The sequence below is a fragment of the Fringilla coelebs genome (assembly GCF_963513975.1).
Source record: "Fringilla coelebs genome assembly, chromosome: 8".
In the NCBI taxonomy this organism is placed as follows: domain Eukaryota; kingdom Metazoa; phylum Chordata; class Aves; order Passeriformes; family Fringillidae; genus Fringilla; species Fringilla coelebs.
The window spans coordinates 34,269,787-34,291,286 of record NC_140066.1 but is presented as its reverse complement, the minus strand read 5'-3'; the positions used below and the strand labels follow the sequence as shown (position 1 = coordinate 34,291,286).

At 44.5% G+C, this 21,500-nt stretch overlaps 1 protein-coding gene across 1 annotated transcript in view; it reads left to right on the top strand.

Annotated features, from left to right (window-relative positions):
* The window catches only part of ADAM12 (ADAM metallopeptidase domain 12), a gene marked incomplete at both ends in the record, with an annotated part of 193,657 nt that overhangs the window by 148,807 nt on the left and 23,350 nt on the right, over window positions 1-21,500 (top strand). Inside the window, 2 exons of the mRNA XM_084210182.1 lie at window positions 14,998-15,175; window positions 20,362-20,451. Of these exons, the coding sequence (XP_084066308.1) occupies window positions 14,998-15,175; window positions 20,362-20,451 (268 nt within the window). The remainder of the gene's footprint in view (window positions 1-14,997; window positions 15,176-20,361; window positions 20,452-21,500) is intronic.

Below are 21,500 nucleotides of genomic sequence, written 5' to 3'. Positions count from 1 at the left end.
AATGAGATGAATGTAACCTCTCAGCTATAGATTAGCATTTTAGAGGATTTTTATGGAATGGTGCTTCACAGGAAAAAAAAAAAAAAGAACAGCTAATTTTGAGTAATTGCCTTTCAGTACACAATTTCACTTTAATTATTGAGTTTTTGGAGGCAGGGTCTGGGGGAGGAGACCAATTAGGAACCCAGAAACAGCACAGAGTAGAAATCATATGTAGAAAAATATGGGTTCCTTTACTGGTGTAATTTGGAGAAGACATTTTTCTAACCAGTCCCAAAAAAAAACCCTGCTGTTATCAGTAAAGTTTTAAGTAAAATTCAAACCTTTATGTTAGAATTAAAGCAGGGAGACAATGGGAAGCTGCCTATTTGTGAATGAGAGTGAGAGCAAAGGGGATCTGTTAAGACTCAGTGGAGTGACAGTCCCAAATTAAACTAATTACTCTAATTAAGCACTGCTGAGGAGAAATGGGGGGAAGTTAACCATGGGAAGGAGCATCAGGTGGCTTTCTTCCAGGTACCACTGAAAAGGAGCCTGGGTACTTACTGGGTTTGAATTCCCTCCAGGAGCAATTAGATATTCTGCACTGAACACTGAGTACATCAGCAGTAATTAAGGTGAGATAAAATATTTAAGTGGCAACAGAGTGGCTTTTTCCTGAGCAGTAGTACCAGGTGTCTGTGAGGAGCTCAAAGTGACACCAAGACTTGCACAGGAGATGCAGAACATTCCTGTTTTTCTCCCTGGGGATGAGCTGGCCATGGATCTGCTGTAGAAGTGGTCCAGGCATCCCTGGGTGAGCTCAGGAAACATTTGCTATTCAGAGGCCAATTCCTGTGCTGTGGGATCTGGGAGAGGTTATCCTTGGAAGGGAGCTCTGCTGCAGGTGAGGAAGGTTTGTGTGATGCTTTGCTTTCATGTGTTAGCTTCATGGAGGGGTGTATCACTCTTTAATTTGTGCTTTTTTAATGAGTAAGCACCCATTTCTGCTGGCAAGGAAAAGCTGGTTTCATTGGCTCCCCTCCATTGACAGCCTCTGTGGTAGCAAATATATTATCAGGGACATCTAAAATAGCTTTTATTTGTTTTCTCTTCCTGTCCCTGTTCCATACTCTGGAAGGTCTTGCTGATTTTCCTGGTGTAAGGGCTCAGACTTTGAAGATTTCTCTGGAGCTTCTGCTCAGTGCAAGGGCAGGGCTGGCAGAAGCTTGGGCATTCAGGTGCAGCTGTAATTGCAGGAGAATTCCCTCTTCCCAAACTCCTGGGCTCCAAGGATGCAGCTGGAATATTCCCTGTGATGCCCTGTGCAGGCTGACCTAGAACAGAGGCTGGGCAGAGTTCCAGAATAAAGCAGGGATTTATCCAAAGGATCTCCTCCATGCACCCACCTTGGGCAGCACCAGAGCCCAGCCAGGGCTGCACCCAAGATGAACCAAAACGGCCCCAAAATGCCCGGCCGGGCACGGGGTCTCTCCCTGGGATCAGCTCTGCTCCATTTGCACCTTGCAGTTCATTGTCCCATCCCAGCTTCAGCCCCTGCAGTCCCACCCTGCTTGTTTTTCTCTCTCCAGCCCACGGGGTTTGTGCTCCTGGGCTGAGATTTGGGTCATTTGTCCTTGGTGCCCAGCTGGAGCAGGAATTGTTTTGTCTCCCTGCTCTGTGCACAGAGCTCAGCAATCCCTGATGTGAGCCCAGCCCCACACACTAAATCAGCACAGAATGTGAAACACAGAAAAGCCAAACCTGAGGCATCACCCAGAGCCACTGAGGTGTCACAACCTGGATTAGTGAATATTCCTTAATTGTTAGGGCACAGGTGTGTGAATTGTAGCTGTGTCCAGGGTCTCTGTCCAAAACCATCTGATATTTCTGGTGAAAATTTGGGTTTGGGAAGAGAAACTGGCTCTGCACCTAAACCCCAACCTGCTCTGCTCCTGTGCTGCAGTTTGCTCCCACCTCTGCTGGACTGGGGCAGCATTTCTGGCAGCTGTGTGAAAATGCAGCTGATGGGAGCCCCCCAAATGAAAAGCAAGGTTTGTGGAGGCAGGAGGATGCACATGCACACGAATGAGGATTCCCCAGGGATCTGCCTGGCTGCCCAGGAGTGCAGCTCTCCTGCTGGAACCGGGCTAGAGGAGCAGCAGGGTTGGCTCTGGCTGAGGGGATTCAGCAGCTCCCTCCTTCCTCCCCTGGGCAGGGTCTGGGGGAGCAACACCCCATCATTGAAGTGCTCCCAGCTGCTGTCCTTTGATGGTGCTGGAGGTCTGTGCATCCCTCTGGATCCCTCATTGCCATTAATGAGGTTTAGGGCTGCACATCAAAAGCAGGCCAATGGCAGCAATGCTGATTTTACACTGCACAAGTGAATATTTGCATCTTGGAGGGCTCCTGGAGAGCTGCTGGGCTTGGTGGATTTGGGTCTTCAAGGACCCTTCTTGTTTTGTCATCTGCTTTTGTTTGATTTTTGAACTGCCACGGGAAAAAATATTTATTTAACTACTTTATAAACATGTAGTTAAATAAATAAAACATAGTGGAAACCTCTTAAGGACAAGTTGGGAAAGTGCTAATCACTTGTGCCGTTTGTTGTGTTAAGTACTAGCTTCAATCACTTTTCTACTTTCTGAAAAATGATCTCAAGGAAGCAGAACATAAGGTCACCCTCATTTTGGTTATTCAAAGGCTGAACTGGAGTTCTCCAGAGGTGAAAATATTCACCCTCCAGAGATTTCCAGCACACAGCAGGTATGCCATGAAAACAGCATCAGCTTGAAGGGAAAAACACTTCTTCCAGCACTTCTCCAGATTAAAAAATAAATAAATAAATAAATAAAGCTTAAAAAAAAGACAAAAGGTCAGGGTGAAATGGGAAAGAAATCAGAAACAGAGTGTGGGAAAGGACACTTCAGTCTACTGAGTGGTTCTCTTTTTTTTTCTTGTAGACGTCTTGCAGCGTCTTGTAGCTGCAGAGCTGTTAAATGTTAGATAATCAAAGCATCAGTAGTTAGCACAGAATTCCCTGACCCCTCTCAGTCAGTTTTCAGCTGTTCAGACCTCACTTTGCATTTTTCTGTCTGGCAGCTTAGAGCCATTAAACTCTAGAGTCAGCAGAACTATCTGGAATTACCTCTGCTACAATTTGAGGAAAATGAAATTATCTTTCAGATGTAAACAGTTTCTAATTAAACACTGAAGCTGTTTATGTTCCCAAACCAGTCTGAGCTGAGCTCGGCACAAAGACAGACTTCTTTGTTGTCTTTTTCTTTTTTTAATAAAGTTGATATACTGATGTAATAAATTACTTGTGACAGAGCTAGGTCTGTTGTGCCAGCAGTGCAACTGCTTTTTTTTTTTAAAAAAAAAAAACAAAACCTTAAGCAACATATCCCTCTGCCCCAGTAATTTAGCACATTGCATTCTGGTCCTTCCTTTAGTAGGAAACAGCCACGAGATTACAGAACAGATTTATGTCAGTCTTTCCCTTCACTCCAAATAGCCCCACGTCTGCAGTGCATTTGGCCTTCTTTTTTTTTTGTTAATAATTTCCATGCCTGGCAGATATATTTAATTTTTGTGATAAATAAGATCTGTGTTGAAGAATTAGTAGCGTTGGTTGAAATCCATTTAATTTTTCCCAGTCCTTTGCAGGAGTGGGTCACTGTTAACAATTAGCACACAGAACTGTGGGGCAAGAGAAAGAAAAAGGATAATTGCTTTTCATTTAGTTTAGTCTTTCCCATTTCAGTAGATGTGCTGTTAGGAGGGAAAATAATTGGCTTTGCTGGTGTACTCTCAAGGAGAACTCCCAGATTGACAGCGTGACTTTGCTGTAAGTGAAGCTGACAAGGAGAGAGGTGACTTCTCAAATGAAAGCACATTTTACTCCTGGTGTGATTATTTATAGCAGATACTTTAAGGACGAGCAGGGGTTTCTGCCACGAGATGTATCCACTTTTCCTGGCCTGGATGCTGGGATGAGAGAGCTCAGCTGCCTTTTGTCTTGTTGCTGTAATATCCATAGGAAATATAGCTCTGAGAGGGACATTTTTCTCCTGCAGTGTTGCTATTGCCATGACCCACAAGAACAAATCATATCAGGACATTTCCCTTTATCTTGGCTGTTTAATCAAAAGGAAAAAAAGAAAAGAAAAACAAACCCCAAAGTTTTCAACCTGCAGGGATAAATCTGCAGAGCAGTGCACGGAGAATTAAGCACTCAGCGTCCAGTTTTAATTGGTGTTAATAAATTCCAAATTCCTGGCTTGAAAATGGGGACATACCTTGAAGGGCAAATCCTCCAGGTCACAGGAAAGCTCCTTTTTGAACATGTGTTGTGTGCCCAGGAGCACTTGAAGGAGCTGCTGTGGGCTTGGAGGGCTGAATCCCTGCAATTAACTGGTGCCCACAGCTGCATTTGCCACAATTCCAGTTGTCATGGGAATCACAGAGCCCTTTGTGCCTGCCATGGATGTGCAAAATGTTGAAAATTTTGCCCTGATAATTCCTTCCTGCAAAGTCATTCTTGATCTTTTCTAATGCCAGAGCCTGTCAGGGAGTGCTGGGCAGGTTTTCCTGGGGGGTTCTGGTGGCAGCAGTGCAGGGAGGCTCCATTTCAGCCTTTGCAAATGAATGATGCAGGTTAAGATAAGAAACTACCTATTTGAGAGTAAAGGCACTAAAAATGAACAGGTGAACAAATGAAATAACTTTGGTGTCCTGGAGAGCCTTTTTGTCTGCCTCTTTCAGCATGGAATTGTGTTCATCTCCACCCCTGGCAGCCAATCACCACCAGGTCAGAAATCCAGAGTTGGAAGGAAAACTCTCACGGGTTTCAATAAGGTCAGGATTTCATCAGGGTCAATATGGCTTTTTTTTGGGGTTTTTTTTTTTAGATTTATCAAAAGCCTTTCATTCCTGTGAGGGAAATTTTAATTTGCTCTTTAAGGATCCCTAAGTCTTGGATCATGGCTGGATCCATCCTGTCCTCATGGCTTAAAGTAATGAAATAAATGCAATGTGGATGCTAATTTTTCTTTGTTCCAGCTCTGTGAAAAACAAAGAGGAAGGCAGAAAAAATGATTCCTTGTTATTATATATTTAGGGGTTTTTTTTTAAGAATACCAGTTCCCTTCATCTGAGGTGTTTTAGGTGATAGGAGCTTTTTTCTCATAACAAAAGAAGGGAAGGTGGGACTGCTGGGGAGAGTCAGACTAATTTCTGGCACTGTTTTACCTCACTTATCTTTTCTTTGGATCTTCCCAAAGAACAAAAAATTGAGCCATGATCCTGCTGTCTTGGAGCCCTGATTTATTAAGAGCCTGGGTAGTACAGATGCTAAGTGAAATCAATATGAACCTGTCCCCCAGGTATTTATTATTCCCAGCTTTTTGCAGGCTCAGATTCTTTTCTCCAGCACCCCCATCTCACCAAGTGGCATTTCCATGCACTTCATTCTCTGCTCCTGCTCTTCCCAGGGAACAGCCTCTCCATCCACAGGGCTGATCCTTGGGGTTTGTCTGTGCCAGGAGGGCTCTTGTGGGTCCCTTCCAACTCAGGATTTCCTGTGAAATCCCTTCTCCCTGGCCTGGGTTTCTCCTGGTTGGGTTTAGCCCTATTTGGGCTCCATTTCCCTTAACTTGGTGTCATTTGATCTGCTCACCTGATGTCCAGGCTCATCCTCACCCAAATCCATCTCCTGAGTACCCTCTTTCTGACTGGTCTTTCCATCAATCTGATTCCCAAAGTCAGATTTTTTTTTTTTTTCATCCTTGTCTGCTCCTGGCCCATTGAAAAAAAAATCAATTCCAAGGTTTTTCAAGGGAGAAAATTGGAATGTAACTGCCTGGAACAAAAGCAGATTGTAAAATCATGTTGGGAACTAACCAAAGCACCTTTTCCCTAATCAGAAATCAGCAGGAAGCTGCTCTTCAGCACTGGTTTGGACCATTTGTCTTTATTTGCTCATCACATGCTGAGGATGTTGTGTTTTGTGTGACAAAATTGAAACTCAGGGCACTCTGCTTGTGCTCCTTATCCAGATTTTCCTTCACTGCTGGGAGCTGCTGGCAGGCACAGGGTGTCTGCATCCTGCTTTTCCTGAGCCTGGCAGCAGACCTGACCTGGCCTTTTCATCCCTCCCTCTGCTCTGCCTCGCTTTCTGACTTTTCCTGTAGTCAGCACTGGGTTAGCCTCAAATTCTAAGCAGTAGATTGTGAAACCTGAACTCTCAGCAATCCAGCAAATTTTTATTAATGAGGTAGTGGTCTAAAAGGAAACAGAGCAAAAGATGAGCCAGAGGCAAATTCAAAGTGATTGCAGCTCCTTGCCTTGGCTGTCTGGTCTCCAACAGGAAGAGCAGTTGTCTGAGTTCAATTCCCATGGAGCTTTTGCAATGCAGATAACTCCAGCACAGAGTCAGGATCCTGTCAGGGGTGATAAATTGGTTTAGTGTTGCTTCACCCCCAGAACACAAAGGAAAGTCACAACAGGCCTCTCCTCCAAGAAAAAAAAAAACTTCTCTGACCATCTATTTGTCAAAGGGAAAGTAACTGCTAATAATGTTTTATTTGGCAGTTTTGTGACTGCCACAACAGTCTATACTGTATAAAGCCATTAAGTGTTGTTCCCTTGCAGAATGGATTTTTGGGAACCATCCAGGCATTTGTTCTGCCCTCAAGTCCCACATCCAGAGTTGTAAATCTGCCTTTTTGAATATTCCAGGTAGTTAAAATTTCACCTTCTGTGTAATGGGAGAGGCCAAGCCTCAGCTGGGGCTGTGTCAATCCAGTCTGGGCACCTGAAGGGAGATTGCTGGAATTCATCCTGGGAATCTGCACTATCCCCAGGGGAAAATGAAAACAAACTTAAGGCATTTGTGTGCAAAGTTTAAACACTTCCTTGGAAAGGCTTTCTTTCCAATAAGCCTGGAAATTCCACTGTAGCACGTCAAGGCATCCAAGCAGACATCAATTAAATGAAGCACCAGTGTGAGATATTCCCAGTTATTTATTGGAAGGGTCAGCAGCCACCATGTAGTGAGGGGGACAAAAGCTGCAGGAGAGCTCTGGGCTTGTTTTGAAGTCACTGGCCATGAACTCAGAAGAGCTTTGATGTCATCTCTAACTACATGGCCCAATTCTGTGCTCTACTTTATCACTGCTCCAGGGATTAAAACTCTAAAAGAGGAGCAAGGGAGTGAAAAATAGGCTAGAAAAATAAGTGTGGGTTGTCAGACGTCCTCTACCTTTTGAAGCAAACTTCCTGTTCAAATACTTTATCTGTAGATAAAACCACTTTACATTTTTAGCTAAATCCTTCCAAATCACCTGAAAAAGATGTGCCCCATCAGCTCTGGGACTGATATCTTGGGCAGAGATATCAGACTGATATCTTGTGCTGCTTCCAAGAGCCCAAAGGCTCCTCCAGCTTCCTCCCCCCTCCTAATTTTCCCAATTTGCTGTTTGCAAAAGCTTTAGGTGTGAAACAGTCTGGAGATACCTTTAACTCCCCCTTTATTGTGCTGGTGGGGTCAAAAACTGCACTTGTGCTTTTCTCCCTCAGAAGTACTTAGAAATTAAGACATTGTTTAAATAATGGATTAAAAAGCCCTCCCATATTATGGCACTTGTCTAATTAATGGATTAAAAAGTCTTTCCACATTTTGGCACTTGTCTAATTTGAAACAATTGCTACTAAAACGTGAGGTGTAGGAAATAACGTGTAGTGACAGAACTTGATACATGAAGGGATCTGTAGTATCTGAACACCTATTTCAATATCAAAGAAAACTGGATTTTATCTCCTGCTTGACACCTAATTCTGTGAAGTTCTTTATGCTTACTAATTCATTAACATACTTGCTGTACAGAAGAGCTGGAGTGTCAAAAAATGTCATCTCATAGCAAATTCACTTTTATTCTGGTAGGCTCATCTCTCCTAGGAGCCCATAAAAAGTTGTTTTCAAAAGCTGGAGAGCAGTAATAAAGTCTGGAAGGTTAAAACCAAGGGGATGCTTTTGAGTGCAAAAGAATTACGTCAATTAGATCAGGAGTTAGAGGAGGCTGGAAAATTGTCACAGTTCTTTGAAATCAACACCTCACTGGGTCTAGAAACGTTTAGGCTGCTTGGGTTTCTGCCTTCTAGAGGTTTATTTGGGTTTCTCCCTCTAGTGCTGCCGTTTTTCCGTGGAAAAATCAGTTACACCTGTATTACCAAAAACCACCTTATCTCCGTTCTTTAATTTAATTCCCCCCTACCCCCATTTTTATGTTCTTATGTAAAACTGGGATATGCAGTAGAAAATCCACATATTTCTGTGTCAGGCATTTTCTAGAGTCTGAACAAAGGGGAGCTCAAACTCCCATCTCCATACTCTGCTGAAAGGGTATGCATTGCTCATCCCCTCAGCTGTGAGCCAAAAATCAGGAATTTTGGAGATGAAGGAGACTAAATATTTATATTTTTGAATCTCAAAGGGTCCTTGGGTTGAGAGAGATACAAAGTCACTGTGGTGGTCAGTTCAGACAAGGTGGTGTCATGGAAAATGTTGGAAATTCAGGTGTTGGACCACGGAAACTTCTGACTCCCCTCTTGTCTTCAAGCACCTTCGTGCTCCTAAAAAGCACAGCTGATGCCAGAGCTATTTCCAGGTATGGCCCCTCAGGTTTGGGTTCTCAGGAATTCTGGGCAAAGTTCAGTCCCAGTTTTCTGAACCTTTGGAAATTAGCTAGCCAGCAGTTGTTTTCATAAGCATGCTCAAAGAAAAAAAAAAAGTCCCTTTTAAAATTAATATAATCTCCAATTATCATATTACCTCAGGGAGGGAGGTCTGGTGGTACTTAACAGAGCTCTTTGGGGCTCTTGTGCATTTTAATTGAGTGAATAATTGTAAAACACTTCAGGGTCTTTTGGTAAAAGGCTCTGTATAAACATTGCCATAATGCTGAATAATCAGGTTGTGATGTGAACTGGAAGAAATGAACCCTATAAATAGATGTGTATGTACATATAGTGTCTGCTGGGTGTGTGCACCAACATTTGGGACAGAACAGTCCAGTTCCTTTAGAAAAATCCTGCAGATCTTGAATAAGAAATAGAAAGTGAGATTGGCTAGTGATAATCATAATCTTCAAAATGATTTCAAGATAGGGTTAGCCTGTAGTTTATCCTGCTGTGCAATGGATGGAGAATTCCCAAAATCATTGTGTTACCCCTTGAGTGGTTGGGAAACAGATCTGTGGTGTTTTATGGTGCTCAGGGGAGGTGGGCCTGGGGTTCTGAGGTGTGGGCAGGCAGGATTTGGAGCAACCAGAGGAGTTCCACCTTTCCTGAGGTGCAGCTGGAAGGGTTTGGGTTTCCTGCAGCTCAAGGCAGTGCCCCTCCAGGCAAATTCCAGATGGGAAGGGCAGGGATGGGAACATCCCAGCAGCCTGAGCAGTGAGGAAGGACAGGGATGGGAACATCCCAGCAGCCTGAGCAGGGGAAGGACAGGGATGGGAACATCCCAGCAGCCTGAGCAGGGGAAGGACAGGGATGGGAGCATCCCAGCAGCCTGAGCAGGAGGAAGGACAGGGATGGGAGCATCCCAGCAGCCTGAGCATTGGGAGAACAGGCATGGGAGCATCCCAGCAGCCTGAGCAGGAGGAAGGACAGCAATGGGAACATCCCAGCAGCCTGAGCAGTGGGACTCAAGCAATGGGAACATCCCAGCAGCCTGAGCAGTGAGGAAGGACAGGGATGGGAACATCCCAGCAGCCTGAGCAGTGAGGAAGGACAGGGATGGGAGCATCCCAGCAGCCTGAGCAGGGGGAAGGACAGGGTTGGGAACATCCCAGCAGCCTGAGCAGGGGAAGGACAGCGATGGGAGCATCCCAGCAGCCTGAGCAGGGGAAGGACAGGGATGGGAGCATCCCAGCAGCCTGAGCCGTGAGGAAGGACAGGGATGGGAACATCCCAGCAGCCTGAGCAGGGAGAAGGACAGGAATGGGAACATCCCAGCAGCAGCCTGAGCAGTGGGAGGACAGGGATGGGAACATCCCAGCAGCCTGAGCAGGGAGAAGGACAGGGATGGGAACATCCCAGCAGCCTGAGCAGGGGGAAGGACAGGGATGGGAACATCCCAGCAGCCTGAGCAGTGGGAGGACAGGGATGGGAACATCCCAGCAGCCTGAGCAGGAGGAAGGACAGGGATGGGAACATCCCAGCAGCCTGAGCAGGGAGAAGGACAGGGATGGGAGCATCCCAGCAGCCTGAGCAGGGAGAAGGACAGGGATGGGAACATCCCAGCAGCCTGAGCAGGGGAAGGACAGGGATGGGAACATCCCAGCAGCCTGAGCAGGGAGAAGGACAGGGATGGGAACATCCCAGCAGCCTGAGCAGGGGAAGGACAGGGATGGGAACATCCCAGCAGCCTGAGCAGGGAGAAGGACAGGGATGGGAACATCCCAGCAGCCTGAGCAGGGAGAAGGACAGGGATGGGAACATCCCAGCAGCCTGAGCAGGGAGAAGGACAGGGATGGGAGCATCCCAGCAGCCTGAGCAGTGGGAGGACAGCAGTGGGAGCATCCCAGCAGCCTGAGCAGTGGGACTCAAGCAATGGGAGCATCCCAGCAGCCTGAGCAGGGGGAAGGACAGGGATGGGAACATCCCAGCAGCCTGAGCAGTGGGACTCAAGCAGTAGGAACATCCCAGCAGCCTGAGCAGTGACCACAGATCTGCTGTGACCTGCACGGATCAGCAGCCACTGCCTCTCTCCTCAGTGCTCTGCCTGTCTCATCTCCTCAGCCTGTAATTTTCTGGGGCAGTGGCTCAGTTCCTGTGCTTGTACTCTGCTGTCATTCAGCCCCTGAGGAAGGGGATTTCCTCTGGAATGGAGATGACGGAGATGAGCTTTTATATTTCATGCAAAAGAAAAAAAAGAAAAGAAAGAAGCCTGTGCTGGGCAACGAGGTGCTGGTAGAGAGAATCCTCTCTTCTTAAATGGGACTTGACAGAGTGCTGATGCCACTTCACTTAGTTAATGGAAGGAGCCATCTAATACAGGCTAACTGCAGAACTGCCTAAAGGAACTTGGCATTTGGAGGGCTGGGGTGCTTGAAATATAAATGAATGGGACAAGCCCAGGCTCTGTTTCCCAAGGAATCGATTACCAGGGATCCTCTGACAACTGTGAAGGTCTTATTTGCAGGAGCAGCAAAGCTATTTTTGTTGGAAACTGGGATGTTTGTTGCTGGGGATTAAACACATCTTTTAAGCACCAAGGAGACACCAAGGCATGCTGTGGATTCGAGAGGGGCAGAAAGACTGAAGTGATTTTCCTTGCTGTAAAGCCACTGAGGAGACTGATGGTAGTGCTGGGAACAATTTGAGTTCTGTAGAGTTGTACCCACAGCCAGAACAGTTTGACAAAATGATCCATTGTGTATTAAATCTACAGATTCAGACAGTGTAAAAAATGCATGGGACACAGCACTTTGGAATAAGAGTGAGGCTGGACTGAAGTGTCCTTTCTCTTTCCAACTGTAAAAAGAAATAAGGATCTGTAGCAGAAAATGTCTTGAGTGGAGATGAATGGAGTATAAAGACTGCTGATGAATTTTTCACCTCTGGAATGTTCTCTCGTGGCATTTATGAGCTGGTTTTCCAACTGAGTAACTGTCTGAGCTACCACAGGAAGCACAAACGTCCCTGTTTGGGTATCACTGAAATCTGGGAGATGGGTCAGGGGCTGGCTTCATCTCCTTCTCCCACCCTGGGGCAGCTCCTTCCAGGTGGGATCAGAAGCCTCTTCACAGGGGAGTGGGAGGAAGATCCTGCATTTGTTCAGAGGATGAATTCCTTTCACATCACCATTCCTTTAGCATTTTTACAAGCTCCAGATCCACCCAAGCATGGCTTTGAGCACTGCTGACATCTGATATCTGCGACTTCCCTTCCCATCCCATCTGCCAGGCATTTCATTCTTCTGATGAAACAGCTCTAAAATTGCAAAGACAGACAAAATATGGCCTAAAATCACAACAATAAAGTGCTGTGGCTGTTACATGGGACTTCATTGGTCAAGAAAAGAAGACTGGTTGTGTATCAGAACATCACATTAAAGATCAGTCAGGTTTCCAATAAATACCAGTTGGCACCAGTTGATGTGGGACCTTCTCCTGCCTGGTGTGGCTACCCTGAAGTTTCTCTGTTTCCACCAGCTGGGTTTATTTCTGGGGTTTTATTGCTTTATTTGGGGATTACTTGGTAAAGAAGAAGCGTTTCAGGAAATGTCATCATGTGCCATGTGCTGCACTGATGTCAGCTGAGGAAACCAGTGTCAGGAGCAGGAAAAGCCAGAAGATGAATGGATCTCTGAGTTCAAAATAGGAAACAGCTTGAAGTTCCTTTGAGGGGGAAACATCAAGCTCATTCATCAGCAATGACACCATTTCACCTCTGGCAGGGAGAGAGGCCTCTGCCCTCCTGCTGATGGACAGACACACCTCACATCCATGCCAGTGATCCTGGGAGTCCAGGGGTGCCAAGGAACTGCCCCAAAACAGGGACATTTGGACTGGTGAGCTGTCCTTGTGATCTGTGTGTGCTGAGAGGTGTCACCTGCATTAGCTGTGCTCCTGGATGGATTTCACTCCCTGACAGGTGTGTGTCTCCTTGTCTCACCCCAGTGGGTATCAAAGCAAACCTGTGCCACAAAGAGCAGCACCTTGCCTGGGTGATGCAGTGTTCATTTATCATGTGAGGGCCCTGTCTCATTGAGTCCTCATCAGGATTTCTCAGTCAGATATATCTGGGTGTCTTTGGTTCTTCCTGCTGTTTGGCAAGGAATGTGCACCCATCTGCTTGTTCACAGAATTTTGTGAAGTTTCTTCCCAGTCACACTCAGGGTAGGACAGAAGTTTGTGGTGCCCTGTTAAGAACATCTCCAATTGCTCAATATAAAATGGTCACTAGTTTTCCAAGAGCCTTTATTTTCTGTTCCATTACTCCAAGTTCCTTCCCTGTCCTCCCTTGGGTCCCAGCTAGCAGCCTGGCTCCTGCCTCCTGCTATTCTGAAATTTCTTTATTTATCTTAAACTCTGTCATTTTGCTGAAACATTGATATTTTCCAGCAATCAGCTTATTACATGAAGATGCCTATTAGCTTTCTGAAGTCATATGTCAGTGAAACCCAAAACTGTTTAGTTTAACTTGACAAGCCCTATAGTGATATTGGAAAATTATTTTCTTCTTCAGACTCATGTTTATGTTCTTTTCCAATGAGCTGGCTGTTTTATTGCAAAAGAAACTGTAAAAGAGGTAATTTTAACTAGGCACAAAATATATTCTGTTCTGTAATGCATCCATAACCTCCTAGAAAATCCTAATTAACTTCCTTATGTCAGCACAGGAAGCGCTATTGCATTTGTAGTTGCCAAACATTTCTTTCTTTTTAATAGAAATTATCCCTTTCTAAGACCTACGGGCATCATCATTCCCAAAACAAGCTTTTCATCTGAGGATATCAGAAACACCAGGAGATTAATGGAAGTCTGCAGTTCAGCAGTGCAACATTTCTGTCTGTTATCTTGCTTGTCTGCAAAGATAACAATCCTAATGACACAAAGCAGTCAGTGAGGGGAGTGGAATGGCCAGGTTGGCTCCTGAGCTGCTGAAATGTTGAGTTTCTGCTGGACAAAGAAATCAGTCTGAGGGGAGAAGCTGTTTTACACTGTTTGTGACACAGGTTCAACATAACTGAGCTCTGCCAGGGACAAACAGCAATTACCTGCTGGCTTTGTGCTGCACGGGGCTCTTCTGTTCTCACTGACTGGGTGTTTGCAAAAGGAGTGGGAGCTGCTGCCTGTCTGCACTGCAGGGCCCACCCTGCACTCAGCTCTGGGAATTCCAGACAGGAATATTTTCAGCCTGCTGATTTAAAATTATTATTTGAATAATATATTTATCATAATACAAATAGAATATATTCATATATAGAATAATATCATATTTAATATGTTATATTATATTATATTATATTATATTATATTATATTATATTATATTATATTATATTATATTATATTATATTATACTATATTACATTACATTACATTACATTACATTATATTACATTACATTACATTACATTATATTACATTATATTATATATTATTGTATTATATATTATATTATATGTATTATATTGTTATATTTAAAATTATTTACAGTCCTGCTGATTTAAAATTATTATTTAAATAATATATTCAAAATAATATAAATATAATATATTCACATATAGAATAATATAATATATAATATAAAAGATATAATTTTATTTTATATATATGTGTATATGTGTATGTATATATATATATATATGTTAAAAATATTGTTATATTTAAAATCATCTACAGTCCTGCAGATTTAAAATAAGAACTGTCTTTGCTTTAAGCATGCAGTTCCCAAGCTCAGCTTTGATGAATTGCAGAAGCAGGCTCTTATCAAGTAACAGTGGGTTTTTTCTTTTATTCTTTTTTTTTTTTTCCTGAAAAGAGCAGGAAGTTTGCCATTCTGCAGAGCAAGATGAATGAATTTGCCATTTGAGGCTGAATTTCCAAGAAGGATTAGGGTCTTTTGCAGTCCTGCAAATGCAGGATACTACTTGCAAACCCAGCATTTCTTTAGGCTCATAATCATCATTTGCATTATAACTCCATATGCAAAAGAGGGAGAAGGAATTTCAAATGTGAACATTTCCAATCCTTAACAACAGCTACAAAATGAAGTGAAAAAGTGAAATTTCCTTTACTCATAGTCAGAAATTATCATTATTATTATGATTAATAGGTTGAGCTCAATTTCTCAGTGAATTGCTGTATCTCAATTCTGTGTGACAAAAAGTGAACACAATCTTCTGGTTAAGGCACAGATGTGCTGAAATGTCACTGGTGTGACAGGAGAGAGAGGTTTTCATCTCCTATAACAACCTCCCTTTTGTCCCCATGTGGATTTTCTCCAGCTATCCATTCCCCATGGTCTTCAGCAGCTGCAGCAGGAAGGACCTGGAGAACAGCCTGGAGAAAGGAGTGGGGATGTGTCTCTTCAACCTGCCCGAGGTCAAGGAGTCCTTTGGGGGCCAGAAGTGTGGCAATGGCTACGTGGAGGATGGAGAGGAGTGTGACTGTGGGGAGCCTGAGGTAAGACACTGTGCTGGTGTTGGAGGGTCCCAGGATGAGGGAAGAGATGAGAATCCTGACTCCACATTCCAGAAAGCTGATTTATTGTTCTATGATATATATTACATTAAAAGAAAATGATATATTAAAACTTACTAAAAGAACAGAAGAAAGGATTTCATCAGAAGGCTTGAAAGGAATAGAAAGGAAAGGAATGATAATAGAATCTTGTGGCTGGCCAGAGTCCTGACACAGCTGGACGTGTGATTGGTGAGCAAGTGAAAAACAACTCACATGAGACCAATCAAAGATGCACCTGTTGGCAAACCATCTCCAGACCACATTCCAAGCAATCAGATAATTATTGTTCACATTTCTTTTCTGAGGCCTTTCAGCTTCTCAGGAGAAAAATCCTGGCAAAGGGATTTTTCAGGAAATCTGTCAGTGACAAGGCACCACCTGGGAGTTACTGCTCATGTCCTGCCTCAGGGTTTTGGCAGTGGAGGGTGGGTTTGGTGGGTTTGGTGTAAAACAGAACTGTCCCTTCTCTGCTTCCATCCCATCAGCTCAAACCTCAGAGTCTCAGAAGGGCAGGGAGCCTCGAGTGTATCTGAGAGGGGGAAATTAGCAAGGCTTGGGTTAAGAATGTGCTCAGTTCATCCTTAGAGAGCAAACTCTGGCTTGTCCAGCAGACTGGCCATGACCTTGTGTCCCTAGAAGTTCCTTTCAACATTGGCTAATCAGCTCAACTGAAAAGAAGTTTGAGAGCTTGGCTGGAATTTCTCAAGCAAACGTGAGTTAGTTGAAGGTTGGTTTCCGTCAATGAGAAGCCACTTGTTTATATTTATATTTAGATTTAAATTTAATTATGACCATATCTATATTTATAAAATTTTTATTTGTGTTTATTTATATTGATGTCAATATAACCATAGACACTGTGCAATCAGAGAATGCTTTGGGTTGGAGACCATAAAGATAATCTCATTTTCCCCCTGCCATTTCACTTATTCACTAGGTTGCTCCAAGCCCTGTCCAGCCTGGCCTTGGACACTTCCAGAGATCCAGGGGCAGTCACAGCTCCAGGCACTCTGTGCCAGGGCCTCACTATCCATATCTATAACATTATATAAATAGAAATATTAATATTGGCCAGGTATTTTTCATTGCAGCTTCAGTTTTTTAGGTACAAGATCTTTCCCTCTTTCACTGTAGGACTTTTCTTTTCCTCTAGCCAATTACCTCCCAGCAGAAATAGCCCTCACTGCCTCCCAAACAGATGGCTGCTGCTTCAAAGATTGTTCCATTTAGTTTAGTGAATGTGTCAGAGGACTCCTCAGATCAGCAGGAGATGGGCAAAACCTGGGGTCAAATAATATCCGAGCTGGCATCCTTATCCCCTTCACATCCCATCCTCATTGGCTTTATTGAACTTCTCTCTGATTATGTGCATTAAAGGCAGCAGCAGATCAGGGATTTGTTTCCTGTGATAAATAGGGACCTGCAGACAAAAGAGATGGGGGCAGTTAAAGCAGCAAGATATTGCTGCATCCTGCCTGGGGAGTGGATTGGGCTTGTCCAAGCCTTGAGGATTTCCTGACAGTTCACTCACTCTTGAGGGTAACAGGGTTGGAGGAAGCAGCCTTATCTCCTTGTTTAAAGTCAATAGAGTGCAAGCAGCTTGCAAATGTCTTTCTAACCCTGTTATCTTTCTTGTTTTCATTTCTGAACGTCAGTGATACCTTTTCAAGTCAAAGCCACTTAATGTCAGCAAGCACTGGCTTGATTTGCCTCTTTTTTTCTGGGGTTTTTTTTTTGCCTTTTTAGTTACAATGGAAAAAATGCAGCTTGGGTGCAATTAAATTTATATGGGATTTACTGCTCTGACCTGAGTGGCTCCAGAAAACCTGTGTGATTAGTTACTAATTCACTGCCATTTGTACCAGCTGAGTTCTGCCCATGGTGCTGCAGCATCCCAAGAATGAGTGATATTAGGATTAAATTCTTCTGTGAGGGTGGGGAGTGCACAGGGTGCCCAGAGCAGCTGGGGCTGCCCCTGGATCCCTGGCAGTGCCCAAGGCCAGGCTGGACACTGGGCTTGGAGCAATCTGGGAAGGTGTACCTGCCCATGGCAGGGGTGGATTGATGATTTTTGGTCTCTTCAAACCCAAACCATTCTATGATTTTATGATCCTAACAATTTTAGTCTATATGATCAAAAATGCCTGATGTGCTGCAGTGTCTGTGGAAGTAAATGTAAATTATAGATAGAAAGATAAAAGAATAAAGAGAAGTAAAAATCCTCGGTCCTTGAAAGATGAAAATTTATAACTAGCTGCAAGGAGGAACAGAAAACTACAAATTGCTAACTCAGAAGTCAGACAAATTACTTCCAAATGTAATTAGGAGTGAGTGCCCAAACAGCTGTGACATGCCAGGGACGAGTCAACACAGCTTTTGTGCCAGGAACTCTTGTCTTACAAAGTCTTGTCTTACAAAATCTTGTCTTCCAAATCCATCACAGTGCTCTGAAGGGCTCAACAAGTGGATGGAAAGGGACAGGGCTGTCACTGCAGCCTGTGAGGGGTTCAGAGAGGCTTTGCACCAAACCTTTCACCAAAGCTTCTCTGGGAGACTGAGCAGCTGTAAAGGAGTGAAAACTGCATGGGCAAAAATTGGGTTACAAGATGAGAAATACAGCCAGGTGTAAATCATCCATTTCATGCAGCACAGGAGATCTGCTGTGCTGTATCCATGAGATGTGTCCTGGGACTACACAGCTCAGCATTTTCATAAGGAGCCTGGGAAGAGGAATAGTCTTTAATTTGCTGATGATATTAGTTAGGCTGCTAGAGATGAAAACTGGCTGTGAAGGACTGCAGAGAAACCTTCTGAGGCAGCTGCAACAGGCATTAAGATGAGAAATGGGACTCACTGAGGAGTGATGCACATTCCAAAAACACAAAGAAGATGATGGACTCTGAGCTGACTCTGACCACGGAGGAACAAGACTTCATATTGCAATAAATAGTCTCATGAAAATGTCAGCCCAGTGCTCAGGAGTGGTCTAAAAGGTAAATAGGCTGTTAGAAAGTACTAGGGGAGAAATAGGAAAACAAAACAAAGCACCAGCAGACCTGTATAAATCTGCTGCGCCTGAAACTGCTCGGGCAGGTTTTCCCTACCCCTCCCTGATCCCAGGGAGGATAAAGCAGAGTGAAAAAAGATTGAGAGAAAAGCAATAAGGTGGTTCAAAGTTTCCAAAGGGCTCTGGCTGGAAAAGAAGAAAATGAAGGGAAATGCAGCATAAGCTGATAAAATCGTGAGGGGAATGGAAAGGGTGAGAGAGATCATCCCCCATGAGAAATGAGCAGATGAAGTTAGAAAAGGGCAGGTTCCAAACAGGCAGAAGGAGCTGCTCTCCTGGCTGTGTTGGTTACCTGGGAGTTCCTTTACTCTGACTCTTACAGGTGCTAAAAATGCCCATGGAGCCACCAGAGGAAAGGCAGGAGGCTGGGAAGGTGTCAGGGTCCTGGCTGCTCTCAGGGGACACAAGGACAGAGGAGTTATGGGCTGAGCCAGTGGGGTCTGTCCTGTGTTCTTAGAAAAGAGAGGGGGAAACCAGGTGTCCTGTCCAGAGCACAGAGCCTGACATCATGTAGGTGGTGCTGGAATTGTTCTGGGGTTGGGCTGCTCTGATTCCTCAGGAGAGCCACACTGAGAAACCTCCTCCCATCACTGCTGCTGTTATCAATAATAACTAATAATAACAACAACAGCAACACCAAACCCCAGCAAAGCAGTACTCTCATCCTCCCAAAGCCTGGTGAGCCTTGCTTGGCTTTTTTTTGCTTGTTTATGTTAAAATCATTCCTGACAACTCGATAGCCCAGGCACAAAAACTATTTACCAAGCTCATTCCCTACAATGAGCAATAAGTGAGGCAGCAATTGGAAATTTCAGAGGCTGCTGAAACACCACTCCAGGAGCTGTGTCCTTATCCCAGTCTGCCTGAGGAATGCTGCTGTGGGGCCAGGGGATGGGGTATTGCAGCTGATTGTTTCAGAAGGACCTTAATGGGACTGACACTCCACCCTGCTTATCTCAGATTATTTCTGAGGTGAATTTGTAAAACGTGCTTCTGTGCAGAGGAATGTTACTCCTGACACCCAGCAGCTGCACAGGAATATTTCCACAGCCTGCTGCTTTCTGGTGATCAGAAATAGGAGCAGGAAGTTGTTCCTCTGCTTCAGAGCACAGTTGGCCTTGTACATCCAGGAAGATAATACCTAAAAAACAGTGAAATGCTGAGAATCCTTCTGCTTTGTGCTGGTGAGTCAGTGCTAGCCCTGCCTTCCAGTTGGGAAGTAACAAGAGGCTGTGAGCATCACTCTAACCCTCCTGTGTTCCCTCTATTGTCAGCCATCCCTTGCTAAGTCAAACAGACTTAACACAGCTGAAGAGCAATTTTATCTGCTTCTATTTCTGTGAGAGAGATGAGATTCCAGCTCAGCTGGTGTAACTTGCAGCTTGTGGGCATTATCTAGGAAAAACAAATCCATTCTTTTCTGAGGCTCCTCACGAGCTCGTTCTGCTGACAATAAAGTTTGCAGGAGCCCACACACGGCGCCATCTAATCCACAAGTGTGAAATTGGGATGTATCAGTGAGGGAGGCTGCAGCTCATGCCCATTCCCTATCTCACAGCTCTATTACTGGTGTGCTCTGATAAGGGATTACATGGAATCGTTGTCTTCCTCTGTGGCAGCCCCAGCCTCCATCCAGACAGGAGCCTGGCCAGCAGCTAGCACAAAAGAGAGCTGTGGTCGTGATGCTCAGCAACTGCAGCAGCTCCTGGATCCTCTCTGGAGGCACTGGAATCATTCCACTGATTCCTGTGGAAATAAAACCCCCCAGTGCTCTATCAGGGTTGGTGTCAGCACGCTTGGGTTGTTTGTGATATTTGGGATGAGATCCATGGCTGGAATAAGCCAGCCCTCCTCAGCAGCTCCTCTGGTTTTACTACACTTGTTGGGCTTGTTGAATCTGAGGGCAGACAAGGCTGTTTGGATCAGGTTGTCGAATTTCATGCATAATTCATGATTTCATGCCCAGCTTTTCTTGGCAGAGCTATAGGCAGCCTCTTGATTTACAGCTCATGGTGACTGCACGTTGTCTGCTCTAAATTTACCCTCCAAATCCATGCAGGAATGTACAAACCCGTGCTGCAATGCAACCACCTGTGCCTTGAACCCAGGAGCAGTGTGTGCACATGGGCTCTGCTGCGAGGACTGCCAGGTGAACCAGGGGAGATGTCTCTCTTTGGGGTGGGGAGGGCAGAATTCCATGTTTTTCCCTGCTTCAGTGCAGCAAGCAAGGATGGAGGACAAGGAAATTGGTATTGATAAGCATTAAGACCTTTGTGTGTCATGTGAGCAATTAAAAAATTCCCAAAGCAAGGATGGAGGAGAAGGAAATTGGTATTGATAAGCATTAAGACCTTTGTGTGTCATGTGAGCAATTAAAAAATTCCCAAAATATGAATTATTGAAGGAGCAGATCAACAGGTTTTTTAAATTGTCTCTGTGCTTTTGTGGCCCCTTCAGTTGCTCGTGCAAAACTTCTTTTTCGTGAACTTTTGCGTGCTTTGATTTTTCTCATTCCTACTTGGCAAGCAGGTATTAAATGCTTAACCCTCTTTTTTGGGGGGAAGGCTCTTAAATTATTAATTCTATCAACAGCATATGTATTTTTAATAGCAGATCATCAGCTATTGTGGTCTCCTAACACTCTATAAAAATCAATTTACCCCAGGCATTTACCTGCTTGAATTCTCAGACCATCCCTTGCCTGTGGGCTAATAAAGCATCCAGCAGGTTGTCTGTGGCAACCTATGAGCTTGGAGCAGCAAGGGATCCTCACAGCCAGGAATTGCTTTTTAGCAAAATCAATCTATCTTCATGTCCTTTGCTTTTTACCAAAGGCAATGTGATTAAAATTCAGTGCTGCTCCCAGAGCACACCCAACTTTTGTGGCTGCTGTTGAGATGTGAATGTTCAGACTGGCATGTTCCAAAAAAAACCCATCATTTTTCATGGAAATTGGTACAGGACAAGCAGTTACATGGACTAATCTTGTCACTGAGTTTGAGGAGATCTTGATGCCCATCACAACAACATTTCCATCAGGAAATGTAACTGCATAGATGAATTAACGTGCAAGATCTATTCAAGATCGTTGAACTGAACATTCCAAGCTGTGAATTGCTGGGCACCTGAATCCACAGCCAAGCGTGCTGGTGGCTTCCTGAGCCCTGACACAGCACAGTGTTCTGTGATCTGCTGCCC